Source organism: Carettochelys insculpta, chromosome 18, assembly GCF_033958435.1.
Source record: "Carettochelys insculpta isolate YL-2023 chromosome 18, ASM3395843v1, whole genome shotgun sequence".
In the NCBI taxonomy this organism is placed as follows: Eukaryota; Metazoa; Chordata; order Testudines; family Carettochelyidae; genus Carettochelys; species Carettochelys insculpta.
In genome coordinates, this window is record NC_134154.1 from 828241 (window position 1) to 853799 (window position 25559).

The window sequence follows — 25559 nt, forward strand, 5'->3', positions numbered from 1 at the left end:
GTGGTGGGGTGGGGGTACTCAGGGATTGGGGGTCTGGCGATGTGCTGTAGTGGGGGTAGGGGTGCTCAGGGGTGTTTGGGGGTTAGGTGATGTGCTGTGGTGGGGGTGGAGGTCAGGTGATGCTCTGTGGTAGGGGTAGGGGTGCTCAGGGATGGGGGTGAGGGGTTAGGTGACATGCTGTGGTGGGGATGCGGGGTGGGAGGGTCTGGTGACGTACTGTGGTGGGGTGGGGGTACTCGGGGGTGTGGGGGTCGGGGTGCTCAGGGGTGTTTGGGGGTAAGGTGGTGTGTTGCGGTGGGGTTGGGGGTGCTCGGGGATGGGGTGGGTGGAGGTCAGGTGATGTGCTGTGGTGGGGGTGCTCAGGGATGGAGGTGGGGGATTAGGAGATGTGCTGTGGTGGGGGTGTTCGGGGGTGGGGGTGAAGCATCACTGACTGCTGTCGGGCGGTGGTGGGGAGGGGATGCCATTGGAGCAGATGCTGCTAGGCGTAGGGGGAAGGCAGATGTGGCCGGCCATAGCAATGGCTGTCAGTGCTGCTGACCCCTAACATTCACCCGTCAGCTCCCCAAAGTTATGAATTTGTCTTAATACACCCAGGCTATTCTGCCAGCGTTGGGCTCTGTTGCTGCAGGGCTGGGAAAGGACGCAGGTGGTGTGAGTGCACAGGCCAGAGCTTAAGGAAGGGAGCACAGAGGCCTGGCCAGCAGGAACAGTAATGAACCTAAACCCCCTGAAGAACAGAAGAGAGAAAATTTGTCAATTCATTTACTCACAAAGACTGAACACCATGAGAGAGCACAAAGATGTGATTCCATCACAGCTGTATCTGCCGGCGTTCCAAACCACCTCACCTCTGATGCTCACCCTGGCACGCGAGGAACTGACGGGGCAGCAGGGCTGGGAGCTAGTGGCTGTGATGGAGGCTCCTGATGGTTCCGTCCTTTTCTATGGGAATTCTCTTGTCTTCGTCACCTTACAATCTGGAACTTCTGTAAAGCAGCAGACCTAGCAGCCTCCTGCCGGGCCAGGTACTGCTAAAAGTCCTGCTGCACTCACAGTCCTGTAAACATTCCTTCTAAAGAACGACTACCTGCGGAGCTCGTCATTACATGGCCTGGAAGAAGAGAGCTCGTCTCCCTTTAAGACTATGCAGTTCCTATTACCAGTGCAACCTATGTAAGGCACTGATGGGCTGACCCACACTGGGCGGTACCACACAGTATGGCCCACAGGGCCTGAGGCACAGGTGAGGTCGTACAGTCTAGACTGCAGAGCCTCGTAATGCCCACCCATCACATAGTCACTCACTTTCGTCTAGTGTCCGTGATCCAAAAAATAAGAAGTGCCATATCATTTCTGGATGGCTGAGTAAGTGCTGCAGCCCCACGCTGGGAGGAGTGGGTCCTTCGCAGAACCTCCCTGACAAGCTGTGCTGTCTCCCACGGACACAGCGCGCAGCTCTCCCAGAGAGGCTGGGCAGGGACTGGCTCCCATCTCTCGGATCCACTGCACAGATAGGTTGTGTGGCTCTTCCTCTGTATCCCTGACCACCGGGGGACTGCTGCTTGCTTGGGGCTGCTTCAGCCGTCTTGGTTCCAGTCCAGAGCAGGCTTGAGCTCCAGCGTTTCAGCGTGTGCCATTCACGCCCTTACTGCAGCGGTCATCTGCATCTGGCTCCTTTGCGTGGTCTTCTCCCTAGTCCACCCCAGTGCTGTGGATGGGGATCAGGTCTGGACCTGGGTTCAGAATGGGCATACTCATTGCATGTAACTCGGGGCCAGTGAGGGGTCAGGAATTCAGTGGCCCTGGAACCAAGTCTCTTGATGCTGACCTGGAATGTGAGACTGCCAAAAGCTTATCTGGGTGAGTCTCACAGGAACTTCTCCCCGTGCCCCAGGACACGCTGGGCTGGGCTGGGCTGGGCTGGGGCCTTCCTGCTGGGACTGCAGCAGGGTGAGGCCAGGAGTGTCCCCTCCAGAGGAGAGCAGTAAGTCACGTCACCCGTGTGCCTGGCTGCACCTCAAAGTGCGGGGATGCATGTGCGTGTTTGTGCCGCAGGCAGCGGCGGGGAAGGAGCATAACAGGGCCTATTGCTTTCTTTAGGATTTGCTCCGTGTTACTGATTTTGACACAAAGGGGAAAATGCCCCAAACAAGCCCCCATGCCCCAGCTCCCCTTCCCCTGTGTCTGTGCCCCCTCACCAACTCCAGGCCCTGCCCCTTCTCCCCCCTGGCCTTTGCTTTCCTCACACCCCCTCTGGACTTCCCCCAGTCCCTTGTAGGTCACTGGTCTTTCCCTGCGTCTCGAGGGCACACAGGCCATGGAGACACTGGGTAGAGCCCAGTGCAGGCCCCACTACCGTGCTCTGGATAGTTACGACCCCTGAGATTACGGTACCTGCAGGAAACTCTTGGCCTCAGGCCTTCGTTAGGTGTAAGTGTTAATGAACAAAGGGAACGATGCAGAAGGGGCACCCTGCCCTCGTGCAGAGCTTTGTGCTGGCCAGGACGGCCTGGGCCCTGCCACTGACACCAGCTGCTGCCACCCCAAGAGACAGTCTCTCAGCTGTGGAACTTTGTGTTATTGGGGAGATACCAAGTCCCTCTTTCCTGCCTGGCTTTCAGCTCGCCCAGGGTGTAAAGGGGGGGCTCCTCGCTCCGCTGGCAGAAGACAAACCCATGGATAATCCAGAAGGGTTCCTGTTTGTGACCCTCCCCCATCCCAAGGTCCCTAAATCCTGGTGTTTGGGTGAGGCACAGATTGACCTGGCAGGTGCTGGGTGGACTGTTAGCCTGAACTGGTGCATGTCTGGCACAGACCTAGATCCCAGACACTGGCCGTGTAGACACAGGCACAGGCTCAGGCTCAGCTGTGTTCGTTGGAGGTAACTGTAAGGAAGAGATGGGAACCTATGTGCTGCAGAAGCCGTACCCCTGCCTGGATAACCCGCCACCCAAGGGAATGGTGGGAGAAAGCTCCAGTGCGGCTGCCTGGATGTTCTAAGGGTGACTTGCAGAGGTCCCCTGGAGAATGGCCCCACTTCTCTTCCCAGATGGGGCTGGCAGGGGCTGGGAAAGGCCCTGGGTTTTCTTGTGCAGAGAGAGCTGGATACGGGGCTGGCAGTCAGACACTGAGGGACGAGGGGACTACGGGACCCGTCACTGATTGGCGTCGAGGTCTAACTCGTTTGGGGTCTCTTCCAGCCGCTGGATCTGCTCCTCCGACCTCTTGTCTGGCAGCAGAACCTCCACGGTGTAGCTGACCTTTTTGGTATGGAGGTAGCTGTAGGTGTTGTCAAAGCGCAGCACGTCTGCCAGCAGAGGGGAGAGAAGTTACTCCACACTCCACCCAAAGGAGCGACCTGAGGGCAGCTGGAGAGAACCAGACCTGCAAAGGTGTGTGCTGCTTTTCCCTGCTGCTGGCTGAAGGACCCAGACCGGGGAGATACCAGCTCCCGTGGGCTCCAATGACATCTACTGATAGTACAGGGCTATTCCATACATGGGATTAGCTACACCTTTGTTAGGATTTGGGATTGCTCCTCGTTTGCATTTCGTGCAACAAACGGTTCCCCAGGGAGCCCAGAAAACTCCTCTGGGAACCCCAGCAAAATGCTAGTTTGCAGGGTGCTCCCAGCCACAGGCGACTCGTTGCCTGAATGGAAATGGCGGGTTCTGCTCTGTGGAGAGAGTCAGGCAGACCACAAGGGAAGCCCAGGCCTCCTGTTTCTGCCATGCAAACTGCTGTGGCCTCCACAGTGACTCAGGCTTACGTGGCCAGCTTCCCACTCCCCAGCCCCCGGGAAGTGGTGCCTGTGAGGCCCTGGTATGGGCTGGGCAGTAGCCTGCCCTCAGAGCAGCATTTCCAGCTGGCAGGAAGCTCAGCCTGGCCCTGAAATCAGTGTCCCGCTTACCAGGTGAATTCTGTTTTTTTGCATACACACCAGCAGAGGTGAGGCCCTGGCAGCCCAGCTCCCCCTACCCCGCAGATTCAGATTCAATGCCGTCCCTGCAGCCAACATGGGGGATTCCAGGGGAGGCGGAGGGAGCCACTTACAGATGCCAGTCACTGAGCAGGTGAGGGAGCCGTCCTCGGGCACCAGGTGGGCATTGTAGCGCTGGCTAGGGAGCACCTCCGTCATCTCGCCAGCTCGTTGCCGCTCCCCGATTCTTGTCTTCAGATAGACCCCAAAGCCCACGTCGCCCCCATCAGACATGAACTGCCACCTGGTGGGATACAGGCCTCAGATGTAGGGTTCCTGTGGCCTTGTCCCCTCAGAGCCAACCCCCCACCCCCACACGGGCGCCAGCCCAGACTTCAGTACCACCTTGCAGCTTCTGGAGGAGAGCCAGGCCTTGCCATTCCTCGCTCCCTTATGTAGTGGGCTAACCTGGCACAATAACCCCCTCCCCACCGCGGGTGCACCCTGATGGCCATGTCACACCTGCAAGTTGGTGTGACCCAGAACTCGTTACCCTTGGGCAGCTGCTCAGGCCCAAGCCCTGGTACCCCCCCGCCCCCGACTCCACCTGGGTTGGTGGCTGACTGGCCCAGATGGCTCAGGAACCCCTTGCCCCAGATGCCGGGGATGGTCCACGCTTAGGCAGTCCCCCATGCTGTCCTGCCACGGGCTCGCCCCAGGCATGGCCGTGTGTGGCTGGCAGCCCGGGGGAGCTCTGCCCTGACTCTCCCTACCTGAGCACGCAGCCTGGGAAGAGGATCTCGCAGTCCACCTGGTGGGAGGAGCCCCGGCTCACCACCACAGAGTGCTCGTACTGCTGCTTCAGCTGGTCCCGCACGTAGTACGCCCTGGGGATGTCGCCGCCGTAGTTAATCTGCAGTGGGTGAGGGAGGAGCAGGTCCTGAGCCAGGAGGGCATCGCCCAGCCCCGTCACACCCACCCTGGAATTATGGCCGAAGGGCACCCAGATGACCCCCTGTGGGAGGCCAGAGACTTCCCAGCAGGTGGCTGGTAGCAGAGCTGGAAGAGCAATGGCTGATGCCCTAGCCTGCAAGTGGGGGTGCCAGCGTTCAGGATGGGGGTGCTGTACCTTTGTCACACACTTGGGGTTGCCGTCTGGGTCCTGGAGGGTTCCCCCATATGCCACTGGGATCTCCTCAGGGGCGATGTGCTTCTGCAAGACCTCCTTCCAGTTTGCTGGCAGAAGAGAGGAGCAGGGAGGTTACAGGTGCAGGAGTGGGGGTGGAGGGTCTCCGTGCAGGATCAGGGGGCAGAAGGGAGCCCAGGTATCTCCAGCACGCTGAGCTCCTTGGGGTGTGGGAAACGGAACCAGAGGTATGGGGGGAAAAGATCCGGCAATGCCTCCAGGCCTTCCCACCCCAGCACCAGCAGCTGGTGACGTCCTGGAGCTGGGGTGGGGCAGTGAGGAGCATGGCAGAGGCGAGGCAAGGCGGTGGCATCAAGAAAGGCCTTCTGCTCCATGGGGCTCCCACCCAGGGAGCCGGCCAACGCAGTCTGACCTTCCCTGTCCAGCTGAGCTGTGGTGTGCCTGGAGGGGAGGGTCCCTGGCAGCTGTCTCCAGTGCCTACACGTGCCCGTACCAAAGCCACGACAGCCCCAGGGTCAGTGCTCTCGCAACCGCTCCCAAGGGGTTTGTCTGTGTCTCTGACACAGTGCACTGGCCAGGGCACACAACCCACCGAGCGTGTCTCTGCCCCAGAACAGGCCAGACGCGAGCACTTGGCCTCACTCTGCCTTGTGGCAATGTTCCCTCAGAACGCCCCTTACGACCCAGGCTGGCCAGGACTGAACACCGCCCCGGGCCCCACGTGACACTAGTGTGTGGCCTCTCCTGGGCCAGCACGGAGGGGAGGCACTCGCCTCTCCTGCTGAGCAGGAGCTCTGTTAGCATAGAATGGCGTTACCCCTGTGGGGCCTGGCTCAGACTCCCTGCCATGCCCAGCCAGCTGGTTCAAGGAACAGACCCATCTCCTCACACGCCACCGGCTCCCTTGCGGGCAGTCTTAGCAGACAAGCCAACCACTGAATGGGCCACGGAGAGTGAGCGAGCGCCTGGCTCCCACTGGAGGAGCTGCATGCTGAGCCCTGGAGGGGGGTCAGGGTAGCCCTCAGGAGAGCTGGTGTCAGTGACCAGCTCTGGGGGATTTGGGCAAGTCACTGAGTTTCTCTGGCTCCTCCCCCCCCCGCACACCCCCTAAGAAATAGGACTGAGAACACCCCCTCCCACTGGGCTTGGCTTCCCTGTTCAGACTGCAGGCTCTGTCTGCTGTGGGAATCAGCAGCGCCAGCCGGGAACTGCATGTCAGCCCCCAGCCAGCCGGGGAGCTCCCACACTGGGTTCTGATCCCACCACGTAGCCAGGTGGGGAGGGAAACGCACAGCAGGAAGGTGCCTGGCCAACCTGGCTGTTTGCCTGTACTAGCTACGGGCTAATGAGCTCACGCTTCTCTACCCTTTTAACGCAGTGGTTCTAGTGCGCGCACACACTTTGTACTGCTCTGCACCAGCCTCTGGGGAGCACCACAGGCCACAGTTATCCTCCACGGTGCCACCGAGCAACGCCGCCGCAGGAGAGGGAGCGTAGAGCACAGGAGGCGGGGAGAACCTGAGGAGGCGGACAAGGGCCTGCTAATTTTGTCCATCCATGTGTGGAATAAGTTTTGTTAGGTGCTGTGACATGACTGGATTTTTATATTGGGTCTGGAAGCCATTTTTATGCACCCAGTATTGTGCTGGGCAGCCGCGTGAGCTGTCTAATGAAAGCTGAGGATGCCCTGAGTCTATGGCTGCCGTCTGTAGCCTCCTGGGAGGTAAAGGTATAGTATACATTTTAGCTCTGTAGCTGTGTTAGGAAGTGTTGAGTGCAAGCGTCACAATGGGAGGGGTGAACTCAGCCCAGGCAGGCTGAATGAACTATGAACAAAGGCTCCGACCAACCGTCGAATCCACACCCCACATGCTGGGACTTGCCAGTGGAATGCAGCCCGCTGGTCAGGTGACCTGGCCAGTGCAAGGACATTGAAATGAGATGCCCAGGCATCATCCCACCTGCCATGTAAATGACTGGGACGCGCTGGCCAAACCAGCGACCAATGGCAGTTGGCCACACCAGCCCAGCTGGTCAGGTGGAGCAGACCCTCAGGGGCCTGATGGGAAGAAGAAAGGCCTTTGTCCCTGGACACAAGAGAGAACCATGAGGTGGGGCTTACAGTATCCATCTTGGATCGTTTGGTAGCTGTGGCTGTCCCCAAAGGTCCACGTTCCAGCGCAGGGTCCCCAGTGGGCCAGATCTACAACTCTCCAGTAACTAAAGCTATGTAACCAGAAGTGGACTTTCAGAGACTTTCAAGAATCAGCAGCTAACATCACTGGCTGCATCAGTAGCTGTAATCGATGTATGTGAAGTATTGCTTGAACAAGTTCTCTCTCTAACCCTGTTCTTCCTTTTTATTGTTATTTGTAAATCTTTGGCTATATAAATCTAAAGGATTTGGGCAAGTGTGTTGTTTTTGGGTAAAACCCAAGTATATGGATCAGAAATTGGGGCTGGGCACTTGGGGGTCTGGAAGTGCAGTGTTGGGTAAAACAGACTTAAGAGCCCATCACCTGAATGTGGGGGTTAACGTTCTGGGCTGGTAGAGCAGTTGGGAAGTCTGTGGGTTTGCCTGTGTGGCTTCTGGAGGGTCACTGGGGCTGGCAGAGGTGCTTTCATGGCTGGTTGAATTTGCCTTAGTAAGAACGTAATCCCAGCCGGGGCGGTAAGTGGTCCAGATTTTAAGCAGAGGTGGTTGGATTGATTTCAAAGCCCCGCCCTGTCACAGGTGCACCGTCAGTAGAAATGCTGCAGGCTGGGCGCACTCTGCTAATCAGCTGGGCAGCACCTGGGCGGCTGGCCCAGCGCTCAGCTTACAGGAACACGAAGCAGGTGCAGCAATGCAAACCGAGCTCAATTTCCAGAGAGACGCTAGATTGTAAGCACCCAGGTTTGCGTTTCCCATGAAATACGGCACTTCCTGCAGGGACATGGGCAGCAGCCCTGCCACTGGGTAATGTCTGGGGAGGTCTCCCAGCCAGCTGCGGATCAGAGCCAGCCCTGCAGAGCTGGACAAGGACACTTGGGCAAGTTTCCTGAGCATTCCAAGCCCTCCCTGCCCAAACGCAGCAGCCTGCTGTGACTGGTGAGACTGAGGTGGCAGCTGGCCCGCAGGAAAGAGCAACCTGATGATGTCACTGGACGGAGCAGAGAGAGTTGGGCTCAGTCCCGGCAGCAGATCTCCCTCCACCCCTCCAGAAAAGGGGTTCCAGGGCTGGGGCCAGTCATGGGGGCCCCAGAGCCAGGCTGTGAGAGGAGGCGCAAGGCTGGACAGAGGGCAGGGCCGAACTCACCTCCCACAACGACAATCTTCTTGCGGGTGTCCTCGCTCAGGAAGTGCTTGATGAGGTTATAGGCCACTGGGAAGAGCTTGGGAGCTGCGAGGATGGCATCAGGAGAACACAGTGCATGAGCGAGCAACCCTTCATGTCAGCCTTTCACTCTGGCCTGCTGCCTGGGGTGCTACCCCCTCCACACCTCTCCCTGCTCCCTGCAGGCACGGCCAGAGCTGGCAGAGCCACCTAGCAATGGCACAGTGTGTCTCCGGGGTGACCACAGTGTCCCCAGGGCTCAACCAACCATGCTTCAGCACCAGGGAGCTGGCACTGTACCCCCAGAGGCAAAGGTAGAGGTTCTGCACAGAGCCCCCTCCCAACTGGGCAGTCCTGGGGGGCAGAGACATGCAAGCAAAGCAGCATCGCCCCGAACCACACCTGTGGGCCCAGCTCACACACACGTGCGCATGTGCCAGGGTGTGCGCCCGCAGGGGAGGGGAGCAGGCGAGCCTTGTCCTGCAGGGGCTACACCCACCTTTTATTACAAACAGGCGCTTCAGGGTCTCGGGATAGTTCTCCTCAAACATGGACAGAAGCTGTGAACCCAAAGGAGCTTCAGTCAGTCGGGGAGAGGGAAAGCCCTCCCTGGTCCTCTCCAGCGCTGGGACCACATGTGCAGGACCTTGCTCCCACCCCATCAGCCAGCCCTGGGCAGTACCTGCAAACAGCTGTGCAGGGGGAGGCAGACCCAGAACTACATCCCTCCACTGAGCCAAAGCTTGCACGGAGTTCAGCCAGGAGAGCATCCTCTCCCTTGCCCTCCTTCCCTGCCGGTGCTGCTGCCTGAAGGGGAGGTGGGCCTGGTCGCTTTTACCCCATGATGTGTTATCCCCTGATCTGGACTCTTGCCCGCTTGCCCTTGCCAGAAACAGTGAGCCACGGAGACTGGAGAGCAAAGGCCAGCGATGACCGCCCGGAAAGGACAAAGCCCAGCGTCTCAGCAACGAGGGGTCCGTCGGGAACCCCATCTCTGGAGCGAGGGTGCAATTCTCGTGCAGTGTGTGTGAGAGCTGTGGCAGCTCAGCAGGAGTGTGTGTGTCGCTCTCCAGACACTGGGTCGCTGTCATCCATGCACAGGGCTGCCCCGTTCCGCTGGCTTTTGTCCGCAGCATTTTTAACACCAGTATTACAGCAGTGCCTCACCTTTAAAGGGAGGCATGTGCTCATGGCACATGACGCTGAGAGCCATGTGCTCCCCGAGCATCCAGTCGAGGCAGTGCTACGGGTCAGTCACCACCCCCCCATGCCAGGTACACCAGCGCAGATAGCAAACCTGCCCACCCCAGGCAATCCTGCAGCCCCCTGAGAGGGAGGCGGCCCCTTGTGTGGCCCACTCCATAGCCTGGGTTGCCCCTCACTGCTCTAGAGGCCCATAGCACCCACAGGGCTGAAGCACTACTCCTGGTATGCCCAGGCTTTCAGCGATAACTCGCCACATGGGCGGAATTTGATCCCCAGTGATTACAGGTGGATTAGAACCTCACGGCCAGAGCGGGGAAGACAACCTGCTGATATCTACATACAGCCGTCTCCCAGTTTGGGGGCCCCAGTAATGACTTGTCAAATGGTGGGAGAGTGGCCAGGACTTGAGGATAAACAATCCATCCTTCCACACCTGCTGTCCTGGAAGACCCCATCTGCCTGGTCAACCCCACACGGTCTGTAAGTCACGAGTGAGCTCATCCCATAATCACAGGACTGGCTTGAGATACACAAGATTTTCCTTCAAGAACAGCTGGGAATTGCTTAGTAACAGAGAGGGAGCCGTGCTTGTCTATATACTATCAAAACAAAAAAGCAGTCAAGTAGCACTTTAAAGACTAACAAAATAATTTATTAGGTGATGAGCTTTCGTGGGCCAGACCCACTTCTTCAGATCATAGCCATACCAGAACAGACCCTGTTTTGGTGTGGCTATGGTCTGAAGAAGTGGGTCTGTCCCATGAAAGCTCACCTAATAAATCATTTTGTTAGTCTTCAAAGTGCTGTTTGACTGCTTTTTTGTTCTGGGAATTGCTTGTGTGTGCTTTCTGGCTTTCCTTGAGCTGTTTGGATTCACATTTGAAGGTTTTAACTACTGCCATACGGGACAAACTGTGTGTGTGTGTGAGAGAGAGAGAGAGAGAGAGAAAATGATTCTCACATATTCAGGACTCCAGGAACTCAAAAACAAACACCACCAACTCCATGATGCACAATAACACCACGACAACTGTCAATACTGCAAAACCCTCCCCAACTCCAGAGAGTCTGTAGGAAGAAGAGGAGCAACTGAAGTCAGCCTTCAGCATCCCAAAGCTGGGAGGTCAGAGGGTCATGAGAGGACATCAGCTGCTCCACGGAGCACATCCAGGAGGCCCTTCTAAAACTGTCTGGTCCAAGCTACATGTCCAGACTTAGCCAGGAGGCAAGCTTGTGCACTGCAAATCAGGAGACTGGACTGCAGGATGTGCAGTGTTCCCAGGCTACCTTTGCTCTAATGGATCACAGCTGGTTTGCCCAGGTCCATGGGTACGTCCTGGAGCAGCTGCCAGCTCCCCTGCTATTGCTATGTGAGCTAAGTCAACACGCAGTCTGCATGTGCAGCAATCGCAGCTCTTGAGGGCAGAGCAGCCGTACCCTCTGGCAGCTGGACTAGATAACCTGGGAATCGAGAGAGATCCCTGGTGCAAACACTTAAGGCAGCATCTGCGTGCGAAACCTCAGGAAATGATCCTGTCACACCCTCCAAAGGGTAATCACGCCAGCTCTGGCCAGCGCCAATGTCATTCATGAACAACCAGTTGGAGTGTGTCCCACATCTTCTGGAAGAGCTACAGGTTGTTACTCATTAACAGATGAGGGCAGCTCTATTTACTGAGTTTCTAGACCCCAGAACTGGCCTGCACACCACAGTGCAGTGGACTCAGGGGAGGGGCGCGTGTGATCTGATGGTACTCATGCCCCAAACTGTCTGGCACAACAAACAGGCACACAGGCCCAGCCCCCCAGCCTCACCTCTCCATAAGCCTCCACAGCTGGTTTCCAGAGGTGCTTCAGGCCCAGCCCCTCGCAGTCGTAGATCATCAGGACTGTCTCAACCCTCCTGACCAGCTGCAAGAGAACAGAGCAGGAGGTGTCAGACAGGCGCCAGCAGGGAACCCCCCAGGGAAGCACACAACCATCTCCAGTGTTGTTTTGCCCTGCAATGGGTGGTGCTTGGCCCCGGGGCATCGTGCTTCTCTGCATGAGCCCCATGGGCTGTGATCTTGGCAGAGTTCCCAGCCGTGGACTGTCAGTGCGTGGAGGGGCGAGCTCCCAAGGAGACCTGGGGTGTGCGTGTGGGGATGCTCTCCAGCCTGGTGATGGGGCACTGCAGAAGAGCCTGTCCTTCAGGCGGGCACCTGAGATGCCAAAGGTGTCCTTACCATGCCTGGATGTTAACGCCCTAAGTCCTGGGCATACTGCACCACAGGCAGGTGATGGACATCCTGCCTCCAGAGTTCCACCTGCTGTTCCAACTACAGTGCTTCTTTCACTACCTGCTCTGAGATGTTGGGCAGTGGGGCTGTGCGCCGCTACACAGCTGCCCTGCTCCATCCCAGAGGGGGCTGCATTTCAGTGTGGGCACAGTGACCCTGCTACAGGGAGCCTGTAATGCATTACTAGGATCCTAACCAAGTCTGGATGCAGGATTTTCCTGAGCCCTGCTCTGGCTTAGAAGCTGAGCTCTCCCAGGAGAAAGCCCCCGGCCGCTGGCTCCTGCACTGCCGGGGATGTCTCAGGCCCTGATGACAGGGACTTGTGGTGGCAGAGAGGTCTCACCTTCTGGCTCTGCTTGTCACACTCCCGCAGCAGCAGCTCACAGTCCCGGTACTTGTTTTTGAGCAGATCTTGTTTGGAGGCCGACAAGAGGAGGCCTTTGGCATCAAGGGGCCCAATGATCTCGTACACAACGGGGCAGCCATCCCGGTCGTACCCACACATGCCCCCGGACATGTACTTCTGAATCACCTGCGCAGAAGAGACACAGGCCTTAGTCCCCCTCCACCACGCTCAGCTGCTCGCAGAACAGGGCGGAAGTCCAGCCCCGAGGACGGAGCACCTCAGGCAGGAGGCAGAGGGCACAGGGGACTCGCCTCCGGGGGCTGCCAGCTGATGATGTTGTCAGCATCCATGTTCTTCCGCACTTCAACGTACTGTTAAAAGGAAACAGAGGGGAGCGGCTGAGGTTGGGGAGAAATGGTCTGGTCACTTGCAAGCGAGGGCAGGGCCGGAACTACAGGAATTGGTACTTCTTCCACCCTCCTGGCACAGCGAGCACTGAGATCGGGGAGCAGAGGCCAGCAGTGAGCTCCAGATTACACAGCTGCAGCATCAGGAGCTGACGGCCTCAGCTAGAGCAGGGCTGGCATAGGGCACCCCAGGCTGCGGGTGGAGGGGAAGGTGGGAGCAGCAGGCAGTTGGACGAGGTGGTCGGGGGTGGGGACTGCTTCTGGCCTTAAGCCCCTGGCGGCTCTGGGAGAACAGCGCAGGAAGGGGTGTACTGGGGTGAGGGACGGGACAGCAGGACAAGGGGAGGGACGTGTGTCATGCGGAATACAAGATAACCAGCGATCACTCAAATGAACACTTCAAAGGCTGCTGGCCTGAGCCGAGCCGAATGCTGTGGGCTTGGACGCTGGGAGCACAAGGCCTCGCTCCCCGTGACGCAGCTGGGAGGGGTTACAAACGGCTGCACACCGGTCACCGTGAGCCTGCCGGAGTCAGCACGGGTACGGCCCCGTCCATACCGCTTTCCTCCCACTGTGGGAGGCAGACAGACGGGGGCTCTCTTACCTTGCGGACCATGGCCTCAGCTTTCTGCGCATCGAAACATCGAGCTGCAACAGAACAGGGCAGTTACCCAGAGGGCAGGCCCTGGGCTGCTGTGGGCCCCATGGGCTCCTGGAGGGGATGATGCTGGCACACCAGCCCAGAGCTGGAGAAGTCCAGGGGCAGCCAGGCAAACTCGGCCCCAGAGGCACTCCCAACCCCTTGGCCGGGGTGCTGATTGCCATGCGCTCAGGCTGGCTGCCCCAGGCAGACTACGGCTCCCCAGCTGAGCTGCCACTCCTGGAGCCAACAGCGCCAGCTGAGACAGGAATTTATTTTACCTGGCCACCTGCTGCTGCAAACTGGGCTGAGACCTACCAACTCATTGCGCACAAGCTGCCCGCCATCCCATGCTGGTGCGTTTGCCCCTCACCCCCACTCCCTGGGCTGTATCCAAAGGAGAGCGCTAGCAAGGGAAAGTGCTTCCCCCAACCATTCTGCAGGGCCGGTGCTGCCAGCGACAGGACAGCAGCCTCAGAGGTCACTGACTCCAGTCCCAGCTCCCTTAGCTGAGGTTGCTCACAGGGCTGGCAGGAACCAACAGGCTGTCCCCTGCTGTGGAAGCAGGGAGATCTGAGGACATACAGGGCACAGCAAGGGGGCATGTTCCTTTAAGGGCTGGAGGCCTGGGATCAGCCAAGTAGACACAGCTGGGCAGGAACCAGGCACCTCCCCTATAAGAGCTGCGAGAAGCCAGGGCCTGGCCTGTAGGGAGGAAGCTTGCATGTGAGCTGGGCATGCCTGCAGGGGCTCTGAGGCCTGGGCAGCTGAGCCAGGGGCCAGAGGGTGAGCTGAAGAGTGCAGCCAGGTAAGGCTGGTGCGCCTATCAGGTTAGGCTGACCGCGGTGTAGTAAAAGGAGCCAATGTGGGCTGCAAGAGCTTTTCCTGGGCTTTGATTTGGGACTTTGAGGCTGACTTTGTCTGTGAACCCAGGCCCCAAGGATGAGGCTTTTTGGCCACCAGGGAGCCACTAGTGATTTATGGGGAACCTGAGGCGCAGTACCTCAGCCCCACTCCTGGCTCTGAGGGGCGCCCAGGTGGTGGTTACCCTAATTGCCACCAGAGGTGGACCTGCACCTCTAGCTACAGGGGCATTCATACTGCACAGAGGGGTCCCGCCAGGGTGGCTCTCAGCAGTGCTCTGGCCAGGTGCTGGGACGTGGGGTGCCAGCCTGCCCAGGCTCACAAGTCAATAGAGGGCCAGTTCCTGCTTTGCCACTGGCTGCCTCTTGCCTGACCCTCCTCTGGGCGCACGCACCTGCCGCGATGCCTGTAACCTGAATTCCGCATCCATGGTAGCGATGGTGCATGCGGCCCAGAGCCCTAGGAACACTCGTTCCTCAGGTCAGGGCTGCTTGGCCCCAAGCAAGCTGGGGAGTGAAACATCTCGCTGGCTCTGGGGCCAGGCCTGCCTGGGAGGAGGGGTCTGCAGAGGGCCCAGCACAATGCAGCCACACTTGACTGGAGCTGGCTGATAATAAACAGGCCCAGGGTTCCCTCTGGGAAGGTCGGCGTGTGGGGATGACGAGCTCACGTGTAGCTCGTTACAGCTACTCGGCATTAGCCGCGAGCCAGGCTGCCAGCGCCCCTGCCTGGTAGGGGGAGTTGCAGAGCCAGGAGCAGAACTCAGGAGCATCCGTCCCACATAATGGGGGGGCCGAAGGCTGCTCCTGGTGCTGAGCTCTCTGGGACCCCCCGCTGCAGGGCTGGCTGGGGCTGTCGTGCCCGGCTGAGACAGGGTTCGCCCTGGCCCTCCCTGTGCTGGGTCATGGGGATTGTGTGTAACCCAAAACCACAGTGGCCCCAGAGCGGCTTCTGTGCTGCACACCCTGTGCGGAGCCCAGTCCTGGGGTGCCCCCCCTGTCCTACCATCACCCCCATAAGGGGCAGGTCGCTCTGCTCTTCTAGGAAAGACACCAGAAGCTGAAAGGTAAACGCGCCAGCCCCTGCAGCAGGGGTCCGATCCCATAGCCAAAGCCCACGGGGGCTGCCTGGTGTTCAGAGATTCCCCCCTCTCCACCCAGGGCTCAGCGGGCATGTTCCCTCCCCCACCGCTCCCTCCTCTTGTGCCCAGGGAGGCATTTACCCCCTCCCTGGGGCAAACCGAAGCCAGCCCATCCATTTTCTTCCTGCCTCGCCGGAGTGGGACCAGCAAGGGCGGTGCAGGCAACAGCTCAGTGCCCCTGTGGTTGATCTTGGCCCAGGGCAGCTGGACTAGCCTGGCACCACACCACCTCTGTCCCAGGCTCGGAGGCTCTCCCCCCTCATTACCTCGGAGCCAGCGGAGGAGGAAGTAGTCGTCCTGGTGCGGGAGGGAGGGCAGCACGTCCTGGAGGTTCTCACGGAACTGCGGAGAGGAGAGGGACAGGTGTCACGGGTACTCCTGGAGCAGGGTCAGAGCAGCTGGGGGCCCAGCCTGGGCGCTGTGGGGCCTGCCCAGCTTGGGAGCTCAGGGCAGAGGCCAGGACTTCTGAGCCAGGCCCACCACCTGCCCCCTCACCCCAGGGCTGGCTCATGGGGCCCCCCAGCTTCAGTCAGGGCAGGGGTGGGTGAGACTCCCAATGAGAGGGCTGTGCAACACCTCCCCAGGAAGTGTGCAGCTGCCAGGCCACAGCAGCCCCACGCCGGCCCTGCCAGCTGGCCAGAGCCTCCCTCCTCAGCTGCAAAGCAGCCGCGTAGCTTGCCTGCAGCAGGATGGACGCCTCCCTGCATTGGCCTGGTGCTCCCGGGCCGCAGGACAGCACGCAAGCGGAGGTGTACGCATGGGCCCCACGCCGAGATGCCCAGTAACCGCCAGCGAAAGCCACTCTCCCCTCGTGCTGCCCTGTGCACCACAGAGCAGCCGGGCCGCAAGCACAGAGGCAGCGATGAGCTCCTCAGCATGGCAGTGCACCCCTGGCCCCAGAGATCCGGCTCCAGGGAAGCCACCGCAGGGGTGGAGGAGACCATTAATCCCCCTCTGACCCATCCCTTGGGGCTGGAGACAGGTGTTCACTGTCCTGTCCAGTGGCAAGGCCAAGGGCTGATGTCCTCACCTCTGCAGCAGGCTGTCGTGGGGGCAGGGGGACCTCCCTGCGGCTCCTTCTCAAAAGTCACGCTGGGGGGGGGGTCAGCTACGCCCACCCCACCTCTTGCAGCACATCTGCCTGTGGGGCTGACGGCCTCCAGCCACCCGGCAGCATCTGCCCCCCCGCCCCTGAGTTCAGTGCCCTGGGGCGCAGGCCGGGCTCAGGGCTCTCATTGGCAAGGGCCTCTCAGGGCTCTCATCGATAATCCTGGCGGTTCACGCTGATGCTGCCAGATCAAGGCCAGTCCCAATCGTTGGGGCCAGTCAGGAGCCAGCACCATCAAGGCTGCTCCCCAGTGATCGCGTGACCCATAACCCTTGTGCCCCTTGGGCAGCGCAGCAGGTCGTTAGCCAGCTCCTGGGCACAGCCCTTGTGTAAGGGGATTCTGTGGAGGGCTGGCCAGGCCCAGCCTGGGAACGGGGAGGCCAGTGGCCGGTTACAGGTCTCGGGGGAGGTGGGGGACAGCCAGGTTAGTCTGCAGCTTCCACCAGCCAGCAGTCCTGTGGCACCTGGGCACAGAGACGCACCCTGGGCAGGTGCGACAGTGCTGCTGGCCGCTGGGCTTGGGCAGGTTAAGGCACAAGCAGGAAGAGAGCAACAGAGGAGCAGGACCTTCGTCTCCCCAGTCACTCAGCCCATGGCCGGCAGAGCCCAGGCTGGGGCAACGCAGGCCTGGGCACGACAGCCCCTAGCACCTGGGAGTCGGACAGGGGCCGTGAAATGGGCTGGGAATCTCGCTGCGCCCAAGCAATCGCCCAGGCCTGGGCGCTGCTGTGGGGAGAGCAGGAGCCTGCAGTGCCCTGTGGTGCTGGGAGCTGGGCAGCCCAGCCTGCAAGGCAGCAGAGCAGGACGTGCTCAAGAGAAGCTCCTGGCCAGCGGAGGAACCCTGCAGCTAGACTGGAGGGCAACCCTGGCCTGGTGATGTCAGGCAGGGCGCCAGCCTCAGGCTCCCGAAAGGGGGACCCTACAGCCTTCTCTGGGGGACTGGAGGGCACTGACTTAGGGCATAAAGGCATGTGGCTGGCAGCAACTAGTGCAGGAAGCAGCATTGCCCTCCTGGGCCAGCGTCCTCGTCGGAACCGCAGAGCCGAGATGGCTGGGCACGTGCCCTGCAGGCTGCTGTGCAGCACAGCTCCGGCCTCAGTCTGCCAGGCAGCAGCGAGGTGGGGGGTGGGGAGGCCTCAGGGCAGGGCAGGAATCCGTCCCAAATCACAGACATGTGACTTAAGCCTGAGCCTGCAGGGCAGCTAATTCCCCCCTGCCCCGCCCCAACACTGGGTCAGCCACAGCCAGGCCAGGGCACTCCAGGTCCTTCCCTTCTTAGCAGGGCTGGTTAGATCACTGCAGTGTGAAATGGGATCTGCTGAACCCAGGATTAGCTCCTCTGCCGGGAGAACAGCCCCACTGAGCTGCAGTGCGAGGAGAGGACAGGCTGAAAGCCCAGCTGTGCACCTGGGCTTCCCTCAGCCGGAGATACGGCACAGCAGAGTTCAGTTTCGTGCAGCTATGCATCAGCTCTGACCCTATGCGAAGGGCAGAACCCTTCTCAGTGTGCCGTCCGGCCCTGCCCTTCCCGTACTTCAGTAAGGGATTCAGTACGGTCCTAGGATCACAGAACACCAGGACTGGAAGGGACCGCGAGAGGCCATCGAGTCAAGCCCCCTGCCCCAATGGCAGGACCAAGTACTATCTAAACCACCCCGACAGACATCTATCTAACCTGTTCTTAAATATCTCCAGTGATGGAGATTCCACATCCTCCCTTGGCAATTTATTCCACTGTTTGATCACCCTGACAGTTAGGAACTTTTTCCTAATGTCCAACCTAAACCTCCCTTGCTGCAGTTTAAGTCCATTGCTCCTTGTCCTATCCTCAGAGGCCAAGAAGAACAAGTTTTCTCCCTCCTCCTCATGACACCCTTTTAGTCTGGCAGTACTGTCTTATTAAGATACTAGGGAAATACAGACTAGCTGGAGCTATGGGCAGGTGGGCGCCGAACTGCTCTCAGAGGAGCTATCAATGGTTTCCAGTCAGACCGGAAGGGCAGAACAAGGGGGTGGGTCTGCAGGGACCAATTTGGGGAGCAGTTCTGTTCAATATTTTTAGCCATGGTTTAGAATGGCAAACAGAACTCAGACCGTTTCTGGAGGATGCCAAGCTGGGGAGGGGTGGCACCTGCTTTGGAGGACAGGGTCAGAGTTCAAAATGATAGACCATTTACCTTCAGTATGTACCTGAGGTAAACGGGATGAAGTTCAATAAGGGCAAATGCGAAGTACTGCGCTTCAGGAGGCACAAGCAGTTCCACACACGCAGAAAGGAAGGGAATCCCAGGAAGGAGCACCGTGGAAAGGCACCGTGGGGTCAGAGTGGGCCACAAGCGGAGAATGAGTCAACCATGGGATGCTGCTGCTGCTGCAAAAGCTAAAACAACTGTGGAATGCATAAACAGGAGTGTTGTGAGCAAGACACAAGGAGTAATTCTGCTGCCCTGCTCAACGCTTTTAGGCCTCATCTGGAGTAGCGTCTCCAGTCCCGTGCACTGCATTTCAGGAAGGATGCGGACAAACTGGAGACGATTCAGAGCAGAGCAACAAGAATGATTAAAGGTCTGGAGAACGTGACCTGTGATGGAGGATGGAAAGACTGAGCAGGATGTAACAGCTTTCCTGTCTTAAAGGCTGTCACAGAGAGGGAGAAAGTCTCCTTAACGCCCGAGGCCAGAATAAGGAGCAGTGGGCTTACACTGCAGCAAGGAAGGTTTAGGCTGAACAAAGAAATTCCCACCTGAACCCCGCCGCTGCCTTTCACAGAGGCCCCTACATGGCTGGCCAGCGTCAGTGACTCTCGGCTGCTGCGGAGCTGGGATGCTAGGCCTGGGATCCCCAAAAGGGAGATTCTCGACCCAAACTAAGTGAACTACATCCAGAAATGAACGGGTATGCGGATTTGCCGCTGTCCCGCCCCTCCTGGGATCCCTGACACCTGTGCGACGGGGAGGAGAGCAAAATGCTTCCCAGCTGCATTGCACACAACAATCACGCAGGGGGCAAGAATGAGGCTCATGGGTCTCACACCAGAAACTTTCCCCAGGCCTGTGAAATCCACAGAGCTGGGACTTGCTCTAATGAAGGTGGATGCCAATGGACAAAACCCTCCCCTCCAAATGCTGTTTCCTTCCAGGAGCAGCTTTGCACTAAGTGCTTGGACTTGTTCACTTTCTAGACTGAACAGCAGGACCTGGACTTGTATGTGATAATTAGCTGCACCTTCACCTCCACCCAAACCCACCACCTGGGATGTCCCCCTCTTAACCCACCACCACCTCCTGCCTTGAATGCCAGGAAGTGGGCAGCAGGAGACATTTCCCAGTCAGTTTTTTAAGAGAGTTCCATTGAAACTGCTGGGAGGAGTCATGACAACCAGCTGAGGAGAAGAATGCAAAAGAGACCTATTGATGGTGCAAAGAATTCTAGGCTCTCCAAGCACGAAACACTCATGGCTTCCCCAGAGAAGAAGGGAAATGGAACGGTCCATGTTTTATAGCAGGGGAAACTGAGGCACGAAGGTTAAGTGACTTGCCCAAGTCCATGCAGACACAGCTGAGAACAGGCTACAGATCTCCCAGGAACCACTCACACACCTTACTTACAACGCTACCCTTTATTCCCCTGGAGGAACAGGTTTAAACTGCAGTAGCACGCGTGCTCTTCCACTGCCGGGAGCGGGTTCCCCACCACCTTGTGCTGTCATTAGTGCTGTGCCCAGGGAAATGCTATCCAAACTGGCATTTCCTTCCCCCTTTACTGGTGTGGTGGCCCGTCCCACTCCCACAGCCCCTGGCTGCAGGTGCAGGAGGAGCATGTTGGCAGGGTGCCGTTGGGAAGTTGTGCACAAATCCCCGGCCCCGCCGGTACGCACACCAACGCGGGTGCTGTGCAATGGAGCTGTGTTGTGCTTTCCCAGCACTGACAGCTCCTCCCTGCGACGCCGCTGGGGAGACGGTTCTGCCAGACCCCCTTCCCCACAGGAGCTTGGAGCCCGAGGGTGCCGCCAGCAGTGCTGGCCCTGCCCCTGTAGTAGTGTGGGGGGGGAACGTTGTCTGCCATTAGGGATCCAGCAATGCTGGATATCAGAACAGGTGCCACCCTCTGCACCCACCTTTAACCCCAACCCCTCCCCCAGCCGTGGGGGGGCTCAACGAGCATCTTGAGAAGAGGCCCCCCAGGGCACATGGAGGGGAGGGTGGAGAAGAGGAGAGAGCAGCTGTGCAGCGAGGGAGGGTAAAAGCACCTGGGGGCTGGGGGGGTCTCAAGGTTACAAGGAGAGGAACGGAGAGGGGCCAAAGCAGCAACTGTGGGAGTCAAGCCACTTCCCCGTCTGGCCCTGCTGGAGGCCCTCCAGGAAGGGGACAAGCGCACAAGCTGGGGAGGGGCTCAGCGCCTGCTCCAGTCCAGTCTCCCCAGTAGGAGGTGCTGGGGGAAGTGGAACACGGGTGCAGGGGGGGCTCAGCGCCCCTCCCCTCCACCCGTTCCTTGCGGGAGGGGGCTGCGAAAACCCGGCTACGCCCGCGCAGGGAGGCCTGGGCACTGCAGCGCCGGGGTGGCTGGAGGGCACCTGCCAGCCCCTCTGCAGGGGACGGGGTAGCTGCGCTCAGCCCCTTTCGCGCAGCAGCTGCCGGCGGCCCCGATCCTCTCCCGCCGGCCGCAGGCCAGAAGCGCCAGCCCGGCAGGTGTGGGGTCACCGCGGGCGCCTCGCTCCCCAGGGGCGCTTCGCCAGCTCGCTCGCGGCCTGGGGCCCCGGGTGGGCCGCCTGCAGCCCCGCTGCTCCGCAGGCGCCCGCCCGGCAGCTCCCCGGCGGAGGAACGCGCGCCCCGGCCGGGCTCACCTGGGCTAAGGCCGCCGCCTGCTTGGGGCTCAGATCTCCCACCCGGCCGCTCATGGTCCCCGCGGGCTGCCGGCCGGCTGCAGCCTCCTCCGCTCACGGCCGCCGTGTGCCTGGGCCGGGCCGCGCACCCCGCCTCCGAAAGGGGCGGGCCGGGCCGGGCTGGGGCGGAGCGCGGTCGCCGGGGGGATGATGCAGCCGGGGAGCCAGCGGCCCTGCGTGACTGGCACGGCCTGGCGCAGCCCCTGGCCTTGGACTCCGCTCCTTGCCCGGCTTGTGCTGTGGGGCACTGGCCTGCTCGCCCCGGGGCCCGGCTGCTGCTGGCAGCGGCGACGGTCCCTGGGCGAGAGCTGGCGCTGGGCAGAGACTTGGCAGGAAGGTGTGAAACCCCCAGAGGGCCCCGGCGCCCGCCGCGCTGCTCCCCAGACTCAGCTGCCGGTGTCCCGGGCCAGAGCCCTGCCCCAGCTCCTGCCCGCTCCAGTCACTGCACCAAGGCACTGGCCCCTCTCCGCTGCGGCTGCCTCTGCGCAGTGCTGAGCACCCGCAGCTGCCGGCCGGGCCCCTTCGGGTCAGGCCCTGGCTTCTGACCCCTGGGTGGCGGCTGAGCGGAGAGCACCCTCTGCCTCCGGGCGTCCTGTGCCGGGCGCTGCAGCAGTCAGGCCGGGGCGACTGACTGGCTCCGTGTCCTTTACCCGTGCGGAGCTGGGACACGTGGACCACGGCACAGGCCCAGCTCCGGACCCAGGTCCTCTGCAGATGCCAGGCAGCATCTAGACTCTAGTCCCAAGTGCAGGGCGGCGAATGCCAGGCACCAGGCAGGCGGGTTGGGGCAGACGCACCAGGACTGCACCGTGCCTGGCAGTCACCGGAAATTCCTGCACCACTGAGGTAGAGCCAGCACAGCTGCCCCATGGGCACACGCATGTGGTGCCGTACCCCGGGTATCTCCCTTGCTACAGGCTGTTACTGTCTGTCCTGCCACAGGCCAGGTCCCTAGTGAGCTAGGCCAGGTGCACCTCCTTCCTGAGCCTTCTTCCACCTTCAGCTGCTTGCCAGCTGCCCCTCCCCCAAAGGCCTGGTACGTATTCCCAGCTCAGAGCAACCCCTTTCTCCGGCTCCCTCCTAGTGGGCAGTTTGCCATCAGCCACAAGTGGGGTGGTCTTCAGTTCAAGGTGGTGCTTAATGGCCATGCTGGACTGGTGGCCTACAGCAGGTAAGGGTCTCCCAGCACTACCAAAAGTATTATTGTTAATAAGAGAGCGGAGAACTGGCATCCCCAGTTTAATCCCCGGTGGCACACAGTTTCACTGAGTCGGTGCCTCGGTTTCCCTGTTCATTTCTAGCATGGGAGGGGCAGGGGCAGAACTGCCCCAAAAGTGTGAAAAACATTTTTGCATTTTTTTTCTAGAAATTGTGGTAGTTTCCATTTGTTACTTTTCTCTGCACCCCCGATGAGAGGGCTGGAGAGGCTCAGCTGCCAGGCTGACCAGACATGGGGCAAGGGACTTGGCTAGGGGGCGTTTGGCTAGATGAGGGTCCCAGCTGGTGGGCCCTGGATGTAGTAGGATAAGCGGCACATTAACCTGACCCTAATGTCATTGCCTTGCGCCATATGCAGACTGGCCCTGCCCCCACCCCAGGCCTCCGTGGGGTCACTGCCAGATCTCTGAAGTGCCAGTAGGGCGTAAGGGATCCCAGGCTACAGACAGGCACTGCAAGTGCCAGCCCAGCTGCACTGCCTCTGCAGCCACTGGCACCCGTGGTCGGTGGGCTCTGCTGGGAACACCAAGTCGGGCCGAGTACCACGGTGGTGCCTGTGCTTGGCAAACACGCTGCCCCTGGGGACTGGCCCGTGAGCGCCAGACCCATTTCCTACACCAGCTTGTCCCATCTGCCCAGCCCAGCAGTGTGGGAGGCATCTTCCACCTGCCTCACTGCCCTTGAGCCCCTTCCTCCTACGCCCTGCGGAATCCCTGCCTGTATGAGGCCTCTGCCCTTCCCGTCCCGGCAGAGCAGCTGGCTGACCAAGGGAGGACAGGGCTGGTGCAGGTGAGGGGTCAAGTGGAGGGGCAAGAGCAGTCAGGCAGCTGGTGGGGGTGCCAGGTCGAGGGCACTTGTCACAAAGGAGAGTGCTGAGCTGGGGCAGGTGATGTTGGAGGTGATACCGTTGCCTCTCTCCTTTAGCCCTGAGGGGCAACCTAGGAGTCATTCTGTGGCACTGTTGTGCAGGAAGATCACAGCCTTCTTCATGCTGTCCCCTTCCTCTCTGCAGCAGAGAACCCCACTCCCTCCGCGCTTGGGGAGAAGAGCGTGTGATTACATGGAGCAAGACTAGCCGCAACTGGCCGTGCGGGGATCTGTGGGAGCAAACTGGAAGGAGCCAGAGGAGGCGCCACACACGCCAGCCTGCTAGCTCTGCCCTTCACATGGCTCTCGGTAGGAACACCGCCCTCAGGCCCAGAGCACAGAACACCCACTAACTAGGTGCTAGACTCGGGGGAAGGCAGGTGACTTTACCACCTCACCGGCTAGCCCCACTCAGGTCTAAACCGGCAGCTCTCCACATTTTCCACCCTCCTTTTCCATAGCAACACACCCCACTGCGCCACTCCCGTTCCAGGCTTCCCAAGAGCTACCTGCCTTCTTCTACCTCTGGGCCAGATGGGAAGGGCCGGGGGGTGGTGACCCACTGACACCTGTTTGAGAACACCTGGTACTGTTGATGCAGTGGTTAAAAGTCCCACCTACACTTGCTCCAAAGCTTTGCAACAAGGGCGGATTACAGGTCCTGACTGTGTCATCTTCCTTCTGAGCGTGGTTACACTGGGCAGCTCTCTTACCTACTGGGCATCAAAGGTTTCTTGCTGATTGGAAGCAGCTTCTCTCCCAAGGCTCCATGACAGCATCCATCACCCAGGCACAGCTGAGAGTCAGCGGAAGAACACAAAACAGAGTCTCGTGATGGAAGGAAAGACCTCCCCCCACCAGTTACAAGCTAGCCTGTTACAACACAATTGTGCCATGACCCACTTACAATCCATAGCAGTGTGCTTGGACCTAAGCTGCATTTTGTAACCTAAATTGCAGGCTCACATCTGAGTGCCACCTCACTTCAAACCGGGCCCAGGCGGAGCTGCCAGGGGGACGGAAGGTGAAATGAAATAAACCCTCCCATTTGCAGTGACAGTGACTAGCTGCCGATGAAGACGTGGTGACGGCCGCAGGGTGCTGGTGACGGGGACAGGGGAGGCTTTGATAGCTGGGGGCGCGTCCTTTGGTGCATCAGAAAAACTCTCCTGCCAGACCCTGCCCCCCAGTGGTGGGAGGCGACTGGGGGAATTACCAGTGGAGTGCAGGATGCCCCAGAGGGGAGGGTTACTCTGCTCAGCCCTAACTAGCCATGGCAGGTGCTGGCTGCATCTTCTCCGCCCTTTCCACATCACCCTTTGCCACTGCCCAACCCACAGCGCGGCCCTGCCAAGGATCCACCATTGTCAATGGGCCAGGCAGCAACCCGTGCCCTCCCTCCCACTGCTGCCGGGGCTGAAAGCAGGTCATGCTGGCCTCACTGCCCGCCCCGCCGATTAGCAGGCTGCTTCCTGCCAGATCCTGCCTCCTGCCCCCCAGGCTGCCCTGGCCTAATCCCTCTCAATCTGGGGCTAATCCCTGCAGCCAGCGTGATGGGCTTGCAGGGCCAAGGGATCACGTGGAGAAGGCCAGGTGGCACAGCTAGGGCTCAGAGGGATGGGGCGGGGGGAATGGCTCCTAGAGGGGCAGGTGAAGTCACTCCCGCCTGCCCTTGCCCCACCGAAGAAGGGCTCTGCTCATCCTCTCCAGCCCCGGCCCTCAGCCGACCCCTGGCTCTGTGGGAAGTGCTTGGCCTGAGGGCACCAAAGGTTCAAGTCTCCCCCCGCCCCGGCTCCCCAAACTCTGGGGGCTCAGGTGCACCTCCTTAAGCCAGAGACCCCCCTCAGCCATGTCTCCGCAACCCACCCTGGCTGCTGTGTGTGTGTGTTTGTGTGCGCGCGTGCGTGCACAACCCACTCTCACTGCAGTGTGTGTGTGCGTGGGTGCACAACCCACCCTGGCTGGTGGGTGTGTGTGTGTGAGAGAGAGAGAGAGAGAGAGAGAGAGAGATGTGGCCCACCTCCTCCTGGGCTGGGTCAGTGTCCGGGAGTCTCTGCCCTGGGCGTGCCGAGGTCCCCCCAGAATTGCAGGTCTGCTCCTCCCCCACAGCTCTGGGGTCCCCCCACCTCCTGTGTGCAGGTCTCCCCCCGCCCGCACGCCTTTAACCCCCCAGTGAGTGCAGGGCCCACGGCAGCTCTGGGGTCCCTCCGGCGAG

The 25559-nt window shown here is 60.0% G+C and overlaps 1 protein-coding gene and 1 long non-coding RNA gene across 7 annotated transcripts; one reads left to right on the top strand and one right to left on the bottom strand.

Annotated features, from left to right (window-relative positions):
• Positions 1 to 752: 752 nt before the first annotated feature.
• SEC14L2 (SEC14 like lipid binding 2) lies at positions 753 to 24311 on the bottom strand. Of its 5 annotated transcripts, none has more exons than XM_075013201.1 (13): positions 21221 to 21313; positions 18568 to 18757; positions 15536 to 15611; positions 13229 to 13272; positions 12495 to 12588; positions 12215 to 12403; positions 11408 to 11503; positions 8886 to 8946; positions 8369 to 8452; positions 5052 to 5158; positions 4696 to 4835; positions 4057 to 4226; positions 753 to 3310 (listed from the first exon to the last, which is right to left on the bottom strand). In XM_075013201.1, exons 4-13 carry the CDS (start codon positions 13258 to 13260, stop codon positions 3159 to 3161), a joined length of 1125 nt encoding a protein of 374 aa, XP_074869302.1. In that variant the 5' UTR covers positions 13261 to 13272; positions 15536 to 15611; positions 18568 to 18757; positions 21221 to 21313; the 3' UTR covers positions 753 to 3158. The 5 variants fall into 5 exon arrangements, with proteins under 5 accessions (XP_074869302.1, XP_074869303.1, XP_074869300.1 ...); XM_075013202.1 differs by having other exon boundaries at positions 18568 to 18766; positions 21221 to 21311; XM_075013199.1 differs by lacking the exons at positions 18568 to 18757; positions 21221 to 21313 and adding an exon at positions 24058 to 24311.
• LOC142022898 (uncharacterized) lies at positions 1724 to 7480 on the top strand. Of its 2 annotated transcripts, none has more exons than XR_012648065.1 (4): positions 1724 to 1863; positions 3204 to 3395; positions 3947 to 4076; positions 6448 to 7480. It is a non-coding gene; the product is annotated as an uncharacterized LOC142022898 (long non-coding RNA). The 2 variants fall into 2 exon arrangements; XR_012648064.1 differs by having other exon boundaries at positions 3950 to 4076.
• Positions 24312 to 25559: the final 1248 nt, after the last annotated feature.